The sequence below is a fragment of the Phocoena sinus genome, chromosome 12 (genome assembly GCF_008692025.1).
Source record: "Phocoena sinus isolate mPhoSin1 chromosome 12, mPhoSin1.pri, whole genome shotgun sequence".
Taxonomy (NCBI): Eukaryota; Metazoa; Chordata; class Mammalia; order Artiodactyla; family Phocoenidae; genus Phocoena; species Phocoena sinus.
In genome coordinates, this window is record NC_045774.1 from 15,723,635 (window position 1) to 15,743,698 (window position 20,064).

General features: G+C 47.4%; 2 protein-coding genes across 2 annotated transcripts; both read left to right on the top strand.

The window, feature by feature from the left end:
• The first annotated feature begins 8,370 nt into the window (after positions 1 to 8,370).
• LOC116763267 (UL16-binding protein 3-like) lies at positions 8,371 to 11,463 on the top strand. The gene is given in 8 exon segments (XM_032650848.1): positions 8,371 to 8,437; positions 8,581 to 8,750; positions 8,752 to 8,845; positions 9,079 to 9,108; positions 9,111 to 9,353; positions 9,987 to 10,007; positions 10,010 to 10,118; positions 11,403 to 11,463. Coding segments are annotated over 8 exon segments (795 nt in total).
• Positions 11,464 to 18,970: 7,507 nt separating this feature from the next.
• RAET1E (retinoic acid early transcript 1E) lies at positions 18,971 to 19,780 on the top strand. The gene is given in 2 exon segments (XM_032650849.1): positions 18,971 to 19,207; positions 19,469 to 19,780. Coding segments are annotated over 2 exon segments (549 nt in total).
• Positions 19,781 to 20,064: the final 284 nt, after the last annotated feature.

The window sequence follows — 20,064 nt, forward strand, 5'->3', positions numbered from 1 at the left end:
ATAAATTTATATATATATTAAAAAAAGCATGTCCCAGTCTCTTCCACAGCATGTTCCCTCCTGGTCACTGCTAACAGGTAAGGTCTCAGAGGCTGTGCTCTTCTCTGCCTGGCCAGACTGCAGCCAGTGAGGGGTCACTTTACTGCCCTAACAGACCTTGCAAACCAAGTCCTGTGTGTAAGGATGTTTATCAGCCTTTCTAGAAGAGGTCCCGTTCCAGTCACAGTTATTTTATCCCGCACAAGGAGAGAACTCTTGGGGGCCATCAAAATCTTCTCTGAGACCAGCACGACCTGCAGAGTATTCGTTGTCTCTCTAAAGAGCGCAGAGAGTTAATTAGTATGAAATTAATTATGGGAAAAGGAAAGACAATTGCCAACAGATGAGCTGCTTTAAACTGGCCTGTTCCTACACAAACCGTGTTTCTTCACAAGACCCTGCTTCATCATGGAGCTACAAGGCTGAGCAACAACTTCAAAAGGGTTGATTGGGTTGAAGCCAGCAGGGTCAAAACAAGTTTCTAAATATCGTCTCGGTGATAGTTGAAACCCTGCCAGCTGGGACGGGGCCAAGGCTGTTAATAGCTGTGAAGAAGGAGACTGGATAAGAAATTCCAGGGACACATAAGCCAGAATGAATTTCTCATCTGGGGACTTAGTCTCTTAAAATATTATTTACTCATTCATGCACTGATTCACTCATTTATTCACAGATTTCACGAGTCACATAGGCACAGCTCCTAGTCTCTCAATCCATCTCAGGAGGCAGAGGCACGAATACTGGGGAGGAAAGAGAGAAAACCACACGTGCCGTATGACAGGAGCGTCAGGAGGGTACCCAAACTGCAGGGCTCCTGGAGAAGGTGACACAGAGCTGGGCAGTAAGGGAGGGGCAGGAGTTCACCAGCCAGAAGTGGGGGAGGCATTGCAGATTGAAGGACACACCAGTAAGACACTTAACTTCTGTACTCCTCAATGTCTTTATCTATAAAATGAGAGAAGGCACAGCCGAACCTAATGAAGTTTCTGAGAGCATTAAGAGCAAGGCGGAGCACGGGGCCTGACAGCATCCCACACTCCCAGGGCTTACACGCCAGCAGGTCTGGGTTCCCAGCAGTCGGAGGAAGGACTGATGGAGATTCCACCTTGCTCTTACTGTTCCTAGGGGCCTGGGTGTGAAATTCTAGCTTCTATGGACCAGAATTAGGAGAAAGTCTGTACCCAAGGAACAAAACAAAACTTAGCAGTGGAGGCAAATTGATGAGTCACGAACCACAGACCTTGCAGACAAAACAGCATTCAAGTACACTCCCCTGAAATTAGAATGACTCATGGTAAGCCCACTTTCAACCCTTTTTTGTTTTTTTTTTTTTTTTTTTTCTTTTTTGCGGTACGCGGGCCTCTCACTGTTGTGGCCTCTCCCGTTGCGGAGCACAGGCTCCGGACACGCAGGCTCAGCAGCCATGGCTCACGGGCCTCGCCGCTCCACGGCATGCGGGATCCTCCCGGACCGGGGCACGAACCCGCGTCCCCTGCATCGGCAGGCGGACTCCCAACCACTGCGCCACCAGGGAAGCCCCTCAACCCTTTTTTTAAAAAATTTAATTTTATTTATTTTCTTATACAGCAGGTCCTTATTAGTCACACATCAATGTATACATGTCATTCCCAATCGCCCAATTCAGCACACCACCATCCCCCCCCCCCCCCCCCCCCCCCCCGCTGCTTTCCCCCCTTGGTGTCCATACGTTTGTTCTCTACATCTGTGTCTCTGTTTCTGCCCTGCAAACTGGTTCACCTGTACCATTTTTCTAGGTTCCACATATATGCGTTAATATACGATATTTCTTCTTCTCTTTCTGACTTCACTTTGCATGGCAGTCTCTAGATCCATCCACGTCTCAACAAATGACTCAATTTCGTTCCTTTTTATGGCTGAGTAATACTCTATTGTATATATGTACCACATCTTCTTTATCCATTCGTTTGTTGATGGGCATTTAGGTTGCTTCCATGACCTGGCTATTGTAAACAGTGCTGCAGTGATCATTGGGGTGCATGTGTCTTTTTGAATTACGGTTTTCTCTGGGTATATGCCCAGTACTGGGATTGCTGGGTCATATGGTAATTCTGTTTTTAGTTTTTAAACTAAAAATACTCCATACTGTTCTCCATAGTGGCTGTATCAATTTACATTCCCACCAACAATGCCAGAGGGTTCCCTTTTCTCCACACCCTCTCCAGCATTTGTTGTTTGTAGATTTTCTGATGATGCCCATTCTAACTGGTGTGAGGTGACACCTCATTGTAGTTTTGATTTGCATTTCTCTAATAATTAGTGATGTTGAGCAGCTTTTCATGTGCTTCTTGGCCATCTGTATGTCTTCTTTGGAGAAATGTCTATTTAGGTCTTCTGCCCATTTTTGGATTGGGTTGTTTGTTTCTTTAATATTGAGCTGCATGAACTGTTTATATATTTTGGAGATTAATCCTTTGTCTGTTGATTCGTTTGCAACTATTTTCTCCCATTCTGAGGGTTGTCTTTTCGTCTTGTTTATGGTTTCCTTTGGTGTGCAAAAACTTTGAAGTTTCATTAGGTCCCATTTGTTTACTTTTGTTTTTATTTCCATTACTCTAGGAGGTGGATCAAAAAAGATCTTGCTGTGATTTATGTCAAAGAGTGTTCTTCCTATGTTTTCCTCTAACAGTTTTATAGTGTCCGGTCTTACATTTAGGTCTCAAATCCATTTTGAGTTTATTTTTGTGTATGGTGTTAGGGAGTATTCTAATTCTTTTTACATGTTACTGTCAATTTCCTTTTTTACAGCTGTTAACATTTGCCTTATGTATTGAGGTGCTCCTATGTTGGGTGCATATATATTTATAATTGTTACATCTTCTTCTTGGATTGATCCCTTGATCATTATGTAGTGTCCTTCTTTGACCCTTGTAATATTCTTTATTTTAAAGTCTATTTTATCTGATATGAGTATTGTTACTCCAGCCTTCTTTTGATTTCCATTTGCATGGAATATCTTTTTCCATCCTCACTTTCAGTCTGTATGTGTCCCTAGGTCTGAAGTGGGTCTCTTGTAGACAGCATATATATGGGTCTTGTATTTGTATCCATTCAGCGAGCCTGTGTCTTTTGGTTGGAGCATTTAATCCACTCACCTTTAAGGTAATTATCAATATGTATGTTCCTATTACCATTTCCTTAATTGTTTTGGGTTCATTTATGTAGGTCCTTTTCTTCTCTTGTGTTTCCCACTTAGAGGAGTTCCTTTAGCGTTTGTTGTAGAGCTGGTTTGGTGGTGGTGAATTCTCTTAGCTTTTGCTTGTCTGTAAAGCTTTTGATTTCTCCATCAAATTTGAATGAGATCCTTGCTGGATAGAGTAATCTTGGTTGTAGGTTCTTCCCTTTCATCACTTTAAATATATCGTGCCACTCCCTTCTAGCTTGTAGAGTTTCTGCTGAGAAATCAGCTGTTGACCTTATGGGAGTTCTCTTGTATGTTTTTTGTCATTTTTCCCTTGTTGCTTTTAATAATTTGTCTTTAATTTTTGTCAGTTTGATTACTATGTGTCTCGGCATGTTTCTCCTTGGGTTTATCCTGCCTGGGACTCTCTGTGCTTCCTGGACTTGGGTGGCTATTTCCTTTCCCATGTTAGGGAAGTTTTTTACTATAATCTCTTCAAATATTTTCTCGGGTCCTTTTTCTCTCTCTTCTCCTCTGGCACCCCTATAATGCGAATGTTGGTGTGTTTAATGTTGTCCCAGAGGTCTCAGGCTGTCTTCATTTCTTTTCATTCTTTTTTCTTTATTCTGTTCCATGGCAGTGAATTCCACCATTCTTTCAGGTCGCTTATCTATTCTTCTGCCTCAGTTATTCTGCTATTGATTCCTTCTAGTGTATTTTTCATTTCAGTTATTGTATTGTTCATCTCTGTTTGTTCTTTCATTCTTCTAGGTCTTTGTTAAACATTTCTTGTATCTTCTCGATCTTTGCCTCCATTCTTCTTCCGAGGTCCTGGATCATCTTCACTATCGTTATTCTGGATTCTTTTCCTGGAAGGTTGCCTATCTCTACTTCATTTAGTTGCTTTTCTGGGGTTTTATCTTGTTCATTCATCTGTTACATAGTCCTCTGCCTTTTCATTTTGTCTGTCTTTCTGTGAATGTGGTTTTTGTTCCACAGGCTGCAGGATTGTAGTTCTTCCTGCTTCTGCTGTCTGCCCTCTGGTGGATGAGGCTATCTATGAAGTGTTTTGTCTTTGTTATTTGTTTTTGTTTTATTATTGTGACCCTTTAAGCTTTATATCAACAATCCAGATAAGGGTAAAAAAAACTACACAACTACTCTCCCACGTCATGCACATCCAGAGCTAAAGATGAAATTAAGTATCATTTTTCACTTGGTTTTCATGAAAGACTAACATCCTACTACTTTCACTGCAGGCCTCTTGCTCTCACTTTTTTCTCACCCCCTAAAAGGACTGTCAACATTTAGCTTTGCTTTCTTCCACCTCACTCCTTAACTCAAGTGCCCTCTGGTGTTATTCTTGATTTTAGCAACTAAAGTCATTGGCCTCCGAGTCCTGTTTAAATGTGCTTCATGGTGGTAGTTTTATCATCATGGTTCTCTTAAGTAGCACCTAGCACTAAGCTGTAACTATAAGACTTTGTGGGGGAAAAAAAGAAATTAAAAATTAGAATGTCTAGGTGCCGAATTCTGCAACCTACTTGATTAGTATGCCAAGTAATAACTTTTTTCAGTGCCTCACTTTCTCCAGTCATGGACTTGGAGATTGTTAGCTCAGAAACTCACCTTACAGAGCACGTAAGACAACGTCCTCATCTGAAAGACAAAGAAATCAAGACTCAGAGAAATTAAGAGACTTGCCAAGGTGACATAATGAGGGTCAGCCCCTAGATCTTTCACCACCATATGATGAAAAGAGTTAACATTTTCTAAGTACTTATCATGAGGCCTATTACAGGCTTTATCTCATGAGCCCCACAGCATTGTTTTGAAGTAGATACTATCGGTATACCTATTTTACAGACAGAGAAATAGAAGTTTGAGAGAGAGAGTGTGGAAATGGGTGTACTCCATGTCACACAAATACAGGTTTTTAAACCAGGCAGCGTGATTCCAGAAACCGTGCTTGAAGTCACAACTGATCTTAGTGCCTTTATAGAAATTGTATACATAGCTGCAGATACAGAGGTATATAGATGAATATGTGTGTGCTTATGGATATATGATATATCAATAAGCAAAATACAGAATTATTTTGAATATCTTAAAATTTTAAATAAATAGCATCATATTTTAGAATGAAAAAAAAGGAGGGAGAGAAACAACTGAAGGGGAAACCTATGGATTGAAATGGATTTGAAGGACATAGTTTTTTTTTTAACGAGTGACTCTAAACTATAGTGTCTAAGAACGTTTGCACTTGGGTGCCAACAAGGTGGTGGTTACTGTGGGATGGGACACTGATGGACCTGTTGAGGTGGCTACAAAATTCTGCTTCTTAACCTGGACGGTGGGTACATGGGTCTTTGCCTTATAACCGCTTATTGAACTCATTAAGCAATACCAAAAAAAAAAAAAAAGCATCATAAATTTATCTATCTGGGGTGTATAGAGGAAAGAGGCATCTAACATTCACGCCATCCTCTTTCAAGTGTAGCTTTCTGTACTAAGGAGACATAGAAACTAAAAACTATATTTCTCGGACTCCTTCCCAGCCAGAGTCCTGGATGTGATTTAGCTTCTGTCAATCCAATCCGGCAGGATTGGAGCACAATGCCAGGCTTCCGCTGCTCCCGCTGGCAAGCCCAGTTGCGAAGACAGTTGGTTTTTCTGCAGCAGCATTAGCAGAGGTTCTGGGCTCTGTTCACTGGCCTTGAAGTGTTGAGAGCAGGGGCTGTGGCCTGTGGCATCCATTTGCGTGGACCACAGCCTGCACAGTCTGGTTCTTAGAGCCCACAGTACCAGCTGTATCTTCTGATTGCGGTGACTTCCTGAGTATGGTAGTTTCCTGTTCTTGGTGGCTTTCAAATTGTGGCTGTAGTGATATGATAATTGAATCAGCAGCTTTCTGATGCTAGAAGCAACCTTTCTGTCTTAGTGCCTTATGCAGGCTTTGGACAACTTCATGGGGTGAAGCAAACACATACTGAAGTCCAGGGCCTGGTAAGCTCCCTGCTCTTTGGGTAGAGGTCCTGAGGGACTGCACCCTAGAGGCAAAGGTCAGCTACAGGTAACTAGTCCTCAAACAGACTGCAGTCCCCCTTCAAAGCTTCTGCATGGCCAAAAGTATCTAACTCCCGCAGTGTAACGGAAGTGATTCTTGATTGAGAGTTACCAAGTGCCTGATACAAGCAAATGGAAGTTATTTCTGGAGGAAAGAATTATCATCTTAGAATTCTAATTCTTTCAACAGCAATTTTAAAAATGCAATACCCAGGGCTTCCCTGATGGCGCAGTGGTTGGGAGTCCGCCTGCCGAGGCAGGGGACACAGGTTCGTGCCCCGGTCCAGGAAGATCCCACATGCCGCGGGGCGGCTGGGCCCGTGAGCCATGGCCGCTGAGCCTGCGCGTCCGGAGCCTGTGCTCCGCAACGGGAGAGGCCACAGCAGTGAGAGGCCCGCGTACCGCAAAAAAAAAAAAAAAAAAAAAATGCAATACCCAGCACACAGACAAACAAAGCAAGCATATGAGGAGATTAGACAGCAAGAATGAGAAATATACAGTAGAAGCAGAAAAGCACAGAGAAGGTCTAGACCAGTGCTCTAGAAGAACTATAATGGAAGCCACAAATGTGAGTCACATTTTTTTTTAATTTATTTATTTATGTATTTTATTTTTGGCTGCATTGGATCTTCGTTGCCGCGAGCAGGCTTTCTCTAGTTGCGGTGAGCAGGGACTACTCCTCATTGAGGTGCGTGGTCTTCTTACTGCAGTGGCTTTTCTTGTTGTAGAGCACAGGCTCTAGGCACATGGGCTTCAGTAGTTGTGGCACACGGGCTCAGTAGTTGTGTCTCCCGGGCTCCAGAGCACAGGCTCAGTAGTTGTTGCACACGGGCTTAGTTGTTCCGTGGCATGTGGGATCTTCCCAGACCAGGGCTCGAACCCGTGTCCCCAGTATTGGCAGGCTGATTCTTAACCACTGCACCACCAAGGAAGTCCCGTGAGTCACATTTTAATTTTTAAATTTTCTAGTAACCACAGTGAAAAAGTAAAAAGAAACCAGTGAAACTAATTTTTTTAATATTTTAACTCAGAATATTTTAGTTCAAGTTTTTATTTAACCTAAATGATTATTTCAACATGTAATCAGTATAAAATTCATAATGGGATATTTGACATTTTTTATACTAAATCTTCGAAATCTGGTGTGCATATAACACTTACGGTGCATCTCAGTTCAGACTAGGCATATTTTAAGTGCCCAAGGAGCCAAATGTGGCTAGTAACTCCCATGTTAGATCTTACAGCTTTAGATTTTAGAATTATCAGGCAGGAATTTTAAATTAACTGTACTTAGTATGTTTAAGGAGCTAAAAAAAAGATGGAAAATTTCAGTAGAGGACTAGAAATTATACTTGATATGTGGAATAATACTTGGATACTTGATATGTGGAATAATCTATAAATGTAAAATTGAATAACTAAAATTAAGAATTCAATAAATGTGTCTAATAGCAGGTCACACATGCCTGAAGAGAGAATTGGTCAACTAGAAGGTAAATCAAAAGAAATTATCTGGAATCAGGTACAGAAAGTCCAAAGGGTGGAAAAATACGGAAGAAAGAGTAGGAGACATAGCAGACACAGTGAGCTTTACCCCACATTTCACTTGAATCCTAAAGGGAGAGGTAAAATAAAACGGAGAAGTCATATTTGAAGACATAATGGCAGATAATTTTTCAAAACTGACTAGAAGTCTGTTGTCAATTGGATTGTCTTTTCATTAAAGACAATCTATATTTTATCAATAGTTGCTTTTAAATCCCCTCCTCTACCGCGTGCCTTGGAAGTTCTGGATTTCCTCTTTCATGCGATGTGGGCCAGGTAACACATTAGCAGCATCTCCCCAGGCCTCGCTGACTCCGGTGCCGCGTAACTGTAAACTCCCTCCTCCAGCTTTGGGTTCTGTGCTCATCCTCCCCCGCTGTGATCCTGCTTCCTCGGGAGCAGCCCCACACATTCTCCATCTCCCCGCAGGACACTGAGCTAGATTCTGACAATTCTCTGTCTCTAGGCTTTTCCCGCATCACAGCCTGGCACGTCTCTGGAAAGATTACGTGCTGACTGATGCTGGGTACTGACCTGGTGGACAAGGGGACATATCCAGGATGTGTGATTTCTGCCAGGCGGGGCCTTCTCCTTCTCCTCAAGGAAGGGAGGGGCACTGCCTGTATGGTGAGGGGGAGGGACCAGTGGGGCAGTCCTTGCTCTGCCAGCCCAGGCCTACAGGTTTACTTTGCTGTCCCATAACTGCGGTAAAGGAGGTATATGGGTCCTTCTCTCCCACCCCCAACCTCACCTGTGTTTTGCCTTCACAGACGTTCACTCTCTTTGCTACAACTTCACCGTCCATCCTAAGCCCAGACCTGGACAACCATGGTGTGTGGTTCAAGGCCAGGTGGATGGAAAGGTTTTTCTCTCCTACGATTGTGGTGGTGCTAAGATCCAATCCATGAGTCCCCTGGGTGAAGAGGTGAAAGCCACAAAGGCCTGAACAAGGGCAGATGGAAACATTCAAAGACGTCGGGGACTTGCCCAAGGAGCAGCTGCCTGATGTTACCCCGGAGAAACACACGGCCAGGGGTGAGTTAGAAAGTCCAAGTGCAGGAGGAACAGACTGGGGACTTAGCTGCATTCATTGTTTTTGGGTAAAAAATAAAGTTGGACATTGGTCCTTCCCTAGTAGTCCAGTGGAAAGAGCAGGTGTTGGAGGAGAGAACAGGGCCAGATTAGCTGGGCCCAGGGGAGATGGACACAGGTGGGGGCAAAAAATTTGTCAAGCCCAGGGGCTGAGCTCTTTCCCACGTTGGGGGCAGACCCTGTCACCCCACAGGGCAGGATGACATGTGGTGTGAAGACGATGGACGCACCAGTGGATCCTGGCAGTTTGGCTTCAATGGATGGATGTGGTTCCTCTTTGATTCAGAGAATGGACAGCGGACAGTAGTTCATTCTGGAAGCAGACAGATGAAAGAGAAGTGGGAGAATGACAGAGCTGTGACCAAGTTCTTCAAGAAGACCTCCATGGGAGACTGTAGGACCTGGCTTCAGGATTTCTTGGTGCACTGGGAGAAAATGTTGAAGACAACGGGTAAGTGAGAAGAGGAGGAAGTGGCAGTCCTCTCAAGGTGGCATGGACCCACCCCTGTGTGTGTGTGTGTTTGTGTTTGGGAAAGTGACCCATCCAGGGTGGATTCTTCCTGGGAGAACAATGGCCCTGGGCATGTTCTGCCACCCTCCCTTCCCCTTCCCACCTCCTGACACCTGCCTCAGTGCACAGGTCTTAGGACCATTTAACATGGGTTCTTGCTGACCCCAAACATGAGGGCATCATTCTGATGTCAGAGATTTATTTCTGACTGTTCCCTCTTTCCAGAATCTTTTTTTAAATCTCACCTATTCCACTTCTGGAAATCTGTCAATATCACCTCAAACATCAGCTCGTGAGAGGACTTCTCTGTTCCCATCCTCACGTGTCACCTCCTCTTCTGTCACAGTAGGAGTGAGTGGCTATAGTGGAACCCTTGCTCCCCCATTAGCTGTCTGAGCCCCGTGGGGACATGGCTCACCCCCTCCCCCCATGTCTCCTCAGGACCTGTCACGGGGACGCCACGTGGTGGATGAGAACCGTGTGCATAATAGGGGAACCTGAGCCGGGGGGCTAAGGAGGGATCTCCTCAGTTTGGGGTGTGGACAAGGGCCTTCATTCTTCCTTTCCTTGCAGCATCACCAACCACGGACCCCCCAAAGCCCAGTCCAGGGCCACAGCCATCAAGCCCATCACTTGGGTCCTCCCCGTGGTCCTCTCCTGGTCCGTCATAACTGGCATCCTGGGTGGAGTCCTCTATAAGAACAGGTACTGAGGGAGGAATTCAGAGGGAAGGAAGGGTCGCATGGCCTGGTGGGAGGATGGGAGAAGGTGAATCCCAGCCCAACCCCTGCCCCTCACTGAAGCTTCTCACCCTGGAAATGAAGCCAGGTGAACAAGACCTCATATCGCTCAAGAGCAATAACTTGCACAAGCCCAGCCCTGAGTTCTGATAGCCCCGCCCTGTCAGATGACAGAAAGGGGAGGGCCCCCACAAAGGCTTAGGGCCTGTTGCTGATAAAGGAGTCTAGCAAAGTCTGCCTGACTCAACACAGACACCTGTTTGGCAGGGCCCGGTGGTAGGTGGTGAGGGGACAGCAAGCACACACAGTGTGGGCAGGACTCACGCTGGGTGGGAGCAGGATGGCGGCTGCACATGATGTGTCAAAGCTAAGGGGCTAAGAGGAGAGGGGCCGGGGTCTCATCCCGGGAGGAAGGGGTGGGGAGGCCTTTGCAGACCCAACTCCAAAGGTCTGTTCTCACAGGAAGTCACTTGGGTCACAGCAGGCAAGACACAAAGCCAACAGTAGAGACTGTGCAGGACAGAATTAGGAGGGGCCGGTGCTCCTTGGAACAGCAGGGATTCTGGCTCAGCCTGTTGCTCGCACGTGGCCCCAGCCTCCTGCACACCCCAGAGCCCCAGTCACTGAGTGGCCCCTGCCTTGAGCAGAGGTGACTCGTGGGATGGGTGGGACTGAGCCGCGGTGGACGCTCCAGCTAGGCTGGACCAGGAAGAGATGGAGTGCAGGCGGGACCCTCGTCCTGAGAGCTGTGTTGTGTGCTGGTGCCTAAGAGGCCTGGAGAGGAGGGAAAAGAAGGAGGTTTGCCTGCAGCCCTCCCCAAGGCCATGAGGATGCAAGACCTCTCCTCCATGGGAACTGCCACTGGGTCCTTTAGGCCCTCCTTCAGGGAGGATAAGGACCTGAGTAAAGGGAGCAGATTGAGTCCTCACTGGCTTCAGTCTTGAGCCTAAGTGGGTGGTAGCAGGGCCTGGGGCTGACTCTGTGATGCAGGAAAGGAAGGAAGAGGTGAGAACAAGCTGCCGGACCCAGGGTGGAGGTGGGGGGCAGAGGGCGAGGCTGGAGGTGGGGAGGGACTGGGGAGGGGCAGCCCCAGAAAGGTGATGGGATTGCCTCCGCCCTGTGGACCAACACCTGTTTCTTTTCTGAAGGCTGACGGTGATCCCATGAAGCCTTCAGACAGGTGCTCTGTCTCCCTCAGGGACTTGGCCTTTGCTTGGCCACCTTTGATGTCCTGCTGTTCCTGCTTTAGACCCCAGGAGATCAGATCCTATGAATCCCGAGTCTGCCATCCCATCCCGATGACACGGTAGAAGCACCATCTCGTGGCCTTTATCACATTTGGTGAACATCTTACCCAGCATCTTTTTTTTTCAAACATATTTTGCCACTTTCTCTTGGTGCTAAGTGATGGAATCCCTGCACTGAAACGTTCAACTGCTTGAACAAGAAATCTCCACAAACAGGACACTTTCCATCTTCTTCTAGTCTGTGAAAAATCAGACACTTGTCTGCATTGTGACCTCATTCTTGCAAATGATGATATTGCAGGAAAAATATCATCTGCTCTTACAGGACCTCAGGGAATCATTCTATGTCCAGAGAAACAACCTCAGTGTATTATCAGCAGAGTGAAGTAAGTCAGAAAGAGAAAAATAAATGTCATATATTAACGCATATATGTGAAATATAGAAAAATGGTACAGATGAACCTATTTGCAGGGCAGGAATAGAAATGCAGAGGTAGAGAACGGACGTGGGGACACAGGGGGGAAGGGGAGGGTGGGATGAATCGGGAGATTGGGATTAACATCCAGTACCATGTGTAAAATAGATAGCTAGTGGGAACCTGCTGTATAGCACAGGGAGCTCAGCTCGGTGCTCTGTGATGACCTAGAGGGGTGGGATGGCGGGGTGGTGGGGGGGGAGGGGAGGTCCAGGAGGGAAGGGACATATGTAGACATATAGCTGATTCGCTTCATTGTACAGCACAAACTAACACAGCATTGTAAAGCAATTATACTCGAATCAAAAAAAAGAACAAAATTTTATTTATGACTGTTTCCCTTAGTAATTTATTACACTATACTGATATTTAAATCAATATCTCTATATTGCAAAAAACTTAATTCCTTCAGATTTCTGTTTTATAATCCAGGAGAGAATTGATGGCATTTCACCATTCTCTGCGTTATAGGATTAAATATAACTGGTGATTCTGCTACATTTCTTGTGGAAACAGAGAATGTAAGGATTGCTCTTAAAGTAACATGCAGTCCAGCTCTCTGTCTCAAACATTATCCACATAACCTGGATGCAAATGTATATTCTGGAATTTAAACAATGAGATTTTTTTCGATTTTGCCTAGATCCCCGTCTCCCTCAGCGGTGACTCTCCTGTGATTCCTCCACCTCGACCTCCCTTTCTCCAGGGAGAAGTCAGTCTTCACAGCACAAACACATCTACTTTGAAAAGTTGTTTTATTTCCCCATGGGTAGAGGATCATAGTCAGAATAAATAATGAACTCCTACAAATAAATAAGTTAAATTCTCCTAAGTTTTGGGCAAATGCTTGAGTAGTTCACAGGTGGTGAGTGAGCCTGTGAAGAGATTGAACATATTCCAAATAACCAACATGACAAAAAAAACAAACCACTGGAATACCCTTACACATTCATATAATTGAGAGCATTTAATTAATTTATTTATTTATTTTAACATCTTTATTGGAGTATAATTGCTTTACAATGGTGTGTTAGTTTCTGCTTTATAACAAAGTGAATCAGTTATACATATATATATGTTCCCACATCTCTTCCCTCTTGCGTCCCCCTCCCTCCCACCCTCCCTATCCCACCCCTCTAGGTGGTCACAAAGCACCGAGCTGATCTCCCTGTGCAATGCGGCTGCTTCCCACTAGCTATCTGTTTTACATTTGGTAGTGGATATCTGTCCATGCCACTCTCTCACTTCGTCCCAGCTAACCCTTCCCCCTCCTCATGTCCTCAAGTCCGTTCTCTACGTCTGCAGATTGACATCAGCCCTTACTGCTTCACTCTGCACTTCTACGTGATGGAGAGGGCTTCGTTCCCTAAACTTCATGAACCAACCTCTATCAGCTTCAAACTTTTCTTCTGCAGCTTCCTCTCCTCCCTCAGCCTTCATAGAATTGAGGAGAATTAGGGCTTCGTTCCGGATTAGACTTTGGCTTAAGGCAATGTTGTGGCTCGTTTGATCTTCTCTTCAGACCAGTAAAACTTTTCTCGGTACCAGTAATAAGGCTGTTTTGCTTTCTTATCATTTGTGTGGTCACTGGCGTAGCACTTTTGATTTGCTTTAAGAACTTTTCCTTTGCAGTCACAACTTGACTGACTGTTTGGCACAAGAGGCCTAGCTTCTGGCCGTCTTGGCTTTCGACATGCCTTCTTCAAAAGCTTAACCATTTCTAGCTTTGGATTTAAAGTGAGAGACACATGATTCTTCCTTTCACTGGGACACTGAGAGGCTACTGTAAGGTTATTAATTGGCCAAATTTCAATATTGTTTTGTCTCAGGGACTCAGGAGGTCCGAGGAGAGGGAGAGAGATGAGGGAAGGGAAGGTCAGCGGAGCAGTAAGAACACACCCAACATATAACGCTTAAGTGTGCCATCTGATATGGGCACAGTTCCTGGTGCCCCAAAACAACTACAGTGGTAACATCAAAGATCATCGATCACACAAAAGCAAGATCAAGATGGCCGAATAGGAAGCCCTGAGCTCCCCTTTCCCATGAACACACCTCAAGTACAACTACACACAGAGCAACTCTCTCTCTCTATGAAGATTCTAATGCTAATGTCTTCCAGAAACACCCTCACAGACAAACCCAGAAATCATGTTTTACCAGCTCTAAGGGTATCCCTTAGCTTAGTCAAGTTGACATATAAAATTAACCAAGACAAAGGTTTCATACTGCTTGAAAACAGTTACTTAGGCAAGCTCAGCTTTGAGTTCTGATAACTCCTCAAAACTGTCAAAAGCCTGTGGGAAAGGACAGAAGCCCACACCAAGGTTTACGGCCTGTTGATGCTTAAAGGGATTTTGCAAAATCAGGCCTGAGGCAAGCCAGCTTCTCCCTTTGGGAGGGGCCCATGTTGGGGTGGTGTGGAGACAGCGGAACACAAGGCATGAGCAACAGGCACATTTGGGTGACAGCCGCACTGCTTACAGCAGCCTAGACATGGAGCAACCTAGTGTCCACTGACAGATGAATGGTGAACGGAAGTGATATATATATTCACATAACAGAATATTATTCCTCCATAAAAGAGAAGGAAACCTTGTCATTTGTGACAACATGGAAGGAACTTGAGGGCATTAGGCCAAGTGAAAGAAACCAGAAAGAGAAAGACACATATCGTATTATCGTGATTATGGAACCAAAAAAAATTTTTTTTTAAAACTCAGAGGGCTTCCCTGGTGGCGCAGTGGTTGAGAGTCCGCCTGCCGATGCAGGGGACACGGGTTCGTACCCCGGTCCGGGAGGATCCCACATGCCGCAGAGCGGCTGGGCCCACGGGCCATGGCCGCTGGGCCTGCGCGTCCAGAACCTGTGCTCCACAATGGGAGAGGCCGCAACAGTGAGAGGCCCACGTACTGCAAAAAAATTAATTAAATAAATAAATAAAACTCATAGATAGAACATAATGGTGGTGATTGTCAGAGGTGGGGATTGGGGAGGATGGGAGAAAGGGGTGAAGACAGTAAAAAGTACAGACTTCCAGCTATAAAATAAATAAGACCTGTGGATGTAATGTACAGCATGGTGAGTATAGTTAATCAGACTGTACAGTTGACCCCTGAACAACACAGGTTTGAACTTTGTGAGACCACTTTATTTTTTATTTATTATTTTTTTTTATTATTTTTTTAACATCTTTATTGGGGTATAATTGCTTTACAATGGTGTGTTAGTTTCTGCTTTATAACAAAGTGAATCAGTTATACATATACATATGTTCCCATATCTCTTCCCTCTTGCGTCTCCCTCCCTCCCACCCTCCCTATCCCACCCCTCTAGGTGGTCACAAACCACCGAGCTGATCTCCCTGTGCTATGCGGCTGCTTCCCACTAGCTATCTAGTTTACATCTGGTAGTGTATATATGTCAGTGCCACTCTCTCACTTTGTCCCAGCTTACCCTTCCCCCTCCCCGTGTCCTCAAGTCCATGCTCTAGTAGGTCTGTGTCTTTATTCCCGTCTTACCCCTAGGTTCTTCATGACATTTTTTTTCTTAGATTCCATATATATGTATTAGCATACGGTATTTGTTTTTCTCCTTCTGACTTACTTCACTCTGTACTCGGATTGTTTTCAATAAATACAGTACTACTCGATCTGCCGTTGGTTGGGTCCGGGGTTGGTTGAATCCTCCAATGAGGAATCGCGGATACGGAGGGCTGCCTATGGGACCTGAGCACCAGAGAATTTTGGTATCCCAGGTGGGTCCTGGAACCAATCCCCAGTGGATACCGAGGGACAACTGGATTGTATCAATATATTTGAAAAGTGCTAAGAGAGTAGATCTCAGAAGTTTTCACCAAAAGGAAAAAAATTTTAACTACGTGTGGTGATGGTTGTTACCTAAACGGTTATGGTTTTCATTTCACAGTATATACAAATATCAAAACATTACATAACATGGAGGAAGAGTGAAAGCAGAACCACTGATTCTGCTAGATTTCTCATGGAAACAGACAATTTAAGGGAAAGCTAGGTCACCAAAGGGTAGCTTTTGCCCAGACTGGAACTCTGGGATACTCCTCGCAAATTCTCGGTATTTATAGTCTAACTGTCCCTTTGCTGTGGTGGCTTCTCCACATGTTCTTATGACAAGCCACCAGCGGAGCCCCACGGCAGATGAGCTAAAAATGTGCCGATGAACCACAGCCGGTGAGACGACACTCTGACACACCTTACTTCATTCTTGCATCAAACCAATACACAGCGGCAGTGTGAAGTGAGGGGTGCGTGTGTGCTGGGGAAGACCCGTGCGCCTGGGACCCTGGAGGTTCAAGATGAATGTGGGGACCACCGCGGATGACGAGAAGGGAGGGAATGTTGCTAGAGAGAGTGGGTGGTGCCCTGCCCCCCGTGACTTGTCCTGGCCTTGATCACAGACGACCTAGAAGGGCGGTGAGATTCATGGAACCGAAAGCGGGGAGGGGCAGTCGGAAGAATAAGTTAGATGTCCGGTGCCATGCACTTTTATTTATTTATTTTATCTATTTATTTAGCTGGACTTGCAATGAACGCCACCCAAGAACGACTGCCCCGTGGCCGCTGCCAGGTAGGTGGGGAGGAACGTCTGATTAGGAAGCTTGGGAGGAGGGGCGGGGAGTAGTAGAGTAGGCGTGGGGGGCGGGGCCAGAGTCCTAGGAAATAGGGTGGAGCCGACCCGGAAGTCAGCTGGCTTCCGTGGGAAACGCGCAGCGCAGTTGTAGCCTGTCTTCCCTGAGCTGCTCGTGGAGAGTAATTGGCAAGAAGTAGCTCTCGGTCTCCAGCCCCGGGTCCCCAGATCCCGCCCAGGTTGGCAAGAGGAAGGAAGCTCGTGGTCGCCCCGCATCCCCGTCCCTTCTCGGCGCGGAGACCTCACTCACCCGGCTCCGCGGCCCGGGTCCTCCCACGTCTCCCAGAGGCTGTTTGTTCCCGGCCCCGCGAGCCTCCCCGGAGCGCGGGAGCTCGGCCCGGGCTCCTCTTTGTAGCCGCGGCGGGTCCCGCTCCCCCCCGACGCCGCTCGGGACGCAGCCGGCCGAGCTCTGGCCGAGCCGGGTCGGCGGGACGTCGGGGAGACAGACATTCGAAAGAAGACTGAGGGATTCAAACTGAAAACCCCGAGGAGAGAGTTTTCGGAGTCTTCTCTTGTGCTTGCAAACAGCGACAGTCTCAAGCTGGGAAAGCAGCGTTGGGTAGACCGGGCAGGCGAGGACCGCGCCCCACCGATCGCAGGCGCTCGGCCCGGGAGACGGGTGAGAAGGGAAGGAGTGCGCGGCGAGTAGACCCCACGGCGGGTCCCCCAAGGGTTCAGTCCTATCCCGCCATCCCCAAGCCACCACCCCTGAGACCAATGTGTTTAGCGGGGGGATGGCTGGGGCGAAGAGGGTGGGGTGAGGGGAGAGATGTGCAGGACGAGGGGAACTGATGGTTGATAAGAAAGGAATGAAATTCCTACACCCTTGCTCTGAGCTTGTTCCTCCAGTGGCCTTGGAGGAGTTTGCAAGGTGCAAAGAACAGAAGCTAGTGATAACGTCCCAGCTTTTCTTGAGTCTCGACTCCAACAGGACGTTTGGACTCTATTGCGCATCCACCTTCGGTGATAGACCAGGTGCGCTCTGCCTGCAGCTAGCTTGATTAACACTGGGGTGCACTTGGTGAGAGTGAATCTTAATCATTAAAGAGAAAGTTGGAGAGGTTAGGATGCAGACTGGAGGTGGGAGAAAATATGGGAAGAGGGAGGGAGAGATGGGAAAGGGAGGCAAAAGAGGCAGCGGGGAGAAGGGGGAGAGGAATTTCGTTGGAAGGTTAGAGGAGAATGTGGTTGGTGGAATGAGGGAAGAGGAGATCATAACCCCCAGCAGTTTTGCTCACGCCACAAAAGGGGTTTTTTTGGGGGGGTGAAGGGGGGGAGGTTATTTAAAGTGAATTTTTATTTATTTATTTTATTTACTTTTGGCTGCATTGGGTCGTCTTTGCTGCGCGCGAGCTTTCTCCAGCTACGGCGAGCGGGGGCTACTCCTCGTTGCGGTGCGCAGGCTTCTCATTGCGGTGGCTTCTCTTGTTGCGGAGCACGGGCTCTAGGCGCACGGGCTTCAGTAGTTGTGACGCTGGGGCTTTGTTGCTCTGTGGCATGTGGGATCTTACCGGACCAGGGCTCGAACCCGTGTCCCCTGCATTGGCAGGCGGATTCTTTTTTCTTTTTTTTTTGTGGTACGCGGGCCTCTCACTGTTGTGGCCTCTCCCGTTGCGGAGCACAGGCTCCGGACGCGCAGGCTCAGCGGCCATGGCTCACGAGCCCAGCGGCTCCGCGGCATGTGGGATCTTCCCAGACCGGGGCACAAACCCGTGTCCCCTGCATCGGCAGGCGGACTCTCAACCACTGCGCCACCAGGGAAGCCCTACAGGCCTTCTTTTGCTGATACTGCTGCTGATAGAACCCAGGAAGACTCCGGGCATTGAGCGTCCTGGGATCTGGGGACCTGGCTCGGGAGGGGGAGGATGGGAGGTGGGCAGGAATGGAAAGGGCTCCACAGTGGTAGGCACCTGTCCACAGTGCTCTTAGGATGGTGAGGGTGTGGTTTAGCTGGACTGGCTGCCCCGGAGGTGTGGGGATCCCAGCCTAAGGCAGGGTGCCTGACCTGTGCTTGTGTGGCAGCTCTCCCTCTCCTGCCAAGTCCCACCTCCTACTCCAGGAAGCCTTTCCTGATGACCCAGGACCCATCATGAATGTGGCATGTGTCGTCCTATGGTGTCTTTTTTCCCATTTTTTGAAAGTCCTGTCTGTTCAGATAGATTTTAAGTCCCTGGAGTACAGACACTGTCTTGTATTTTTGGTACCTCAACAGTTGGTACATGACGCTAAAAAGATTTGTCAGGTAAATCCTCCTATGTGCACCCAAGGGGTCCATGGTGGCCTCAAAGTGTTTAATTAAACCTCAGACAGTTAAAGGTGAGGCAGGACTAAGGACGCGGCAGATGGAGGGGGTCTGGGATGGAGACCCCTCCCTCTGCAGCCAGGCCCCTCATGGGGAATCTCTGGGGACACACCTGTGTTTTTCTCTCATGGAAGCTCACTCTCTCTGCCTCGACCTCACTGTCAGATCTCAGTCCAGACCTGGATAGCCCTGGTGTGAAGTCCAGGGCTCAGTGGACACAAAGTCTTTCCTCCAGTATGACAGTGACAGAAACAAGGTCAAACCTTCGGGTCTCCTGGCGGGGGAGGTAAATGCCACCAAAGCATAGACAGAATTGAGCCAAATGCTGGGAGAAGTGGGGCGAGAGCTCAGGATGGTCCTGCCTGTCATCACACTGGACAAAAGGGAGACCAGGGGTAGGTATGCGAAGGGGGTGGGTAGCTGGAGACAGTCAGCAAGAGAGGGGAAGGAGCAGAGCACGTGCAGGGAAGGAGCTTCGTGTGAAAGAACGGAACACAGTCCAACCTGAGAGACCTGGTGGACCTGATGGGCAGGAGAGGGCAAGTCATGGACAGAAGAGCACAGGCCTCTAGATGTGCAGAGACACCCTTGAGCTACGGGGGAGGACGGATTGTGGACAGTCCAGGATGCTTCTTTGTGTAGGGGCACAGATCCGCCCACGCTGCAGGTCAAGCTGTGTTGTCAGCGCGAAGCAGAGCGATGCACTGGTGCATCCTTGCGCTTCAGAATCAACAGACACACAGCCCTCCTTGACGTGATGAACGTGAACCGGACAGTCATCACTCCTGGAGCCACAGGGGTCAAAGAGGAGTGGGAGAACAGCCAGGAACTGGCAGAGTGTTTTAGGAAGATCTCAGCGGGAGACTGCAGTCACTGGTTTAGAGAATTCCTAGAACACTGGGAGAACATGCTAGAACCAGAGCCCACGGGTAACTGAGCAGGGTGTGGAGGAGATGGTAGCTCTCTTCAAAGGTCTAGTGCCTTCCCTGTGTGGATGTGAGCACATATGTGTGTGCGATTGAAAATATGGTGGATGGATGGAGTGATTGATCTCTTGGTGGACTTCCTGTCTGGAGAATCAGTGACAGGCATAGCATAGGATTTCCCAGCATCCTCCTTTCCTAGCCCACCTCCCTCAGCACAGGAAGGAGCCCCCTTCCCCATTAACCAATGACCCAGTCCTCCAGCACTGGTAGGTGGTCCCCAGATCTATATACGTAT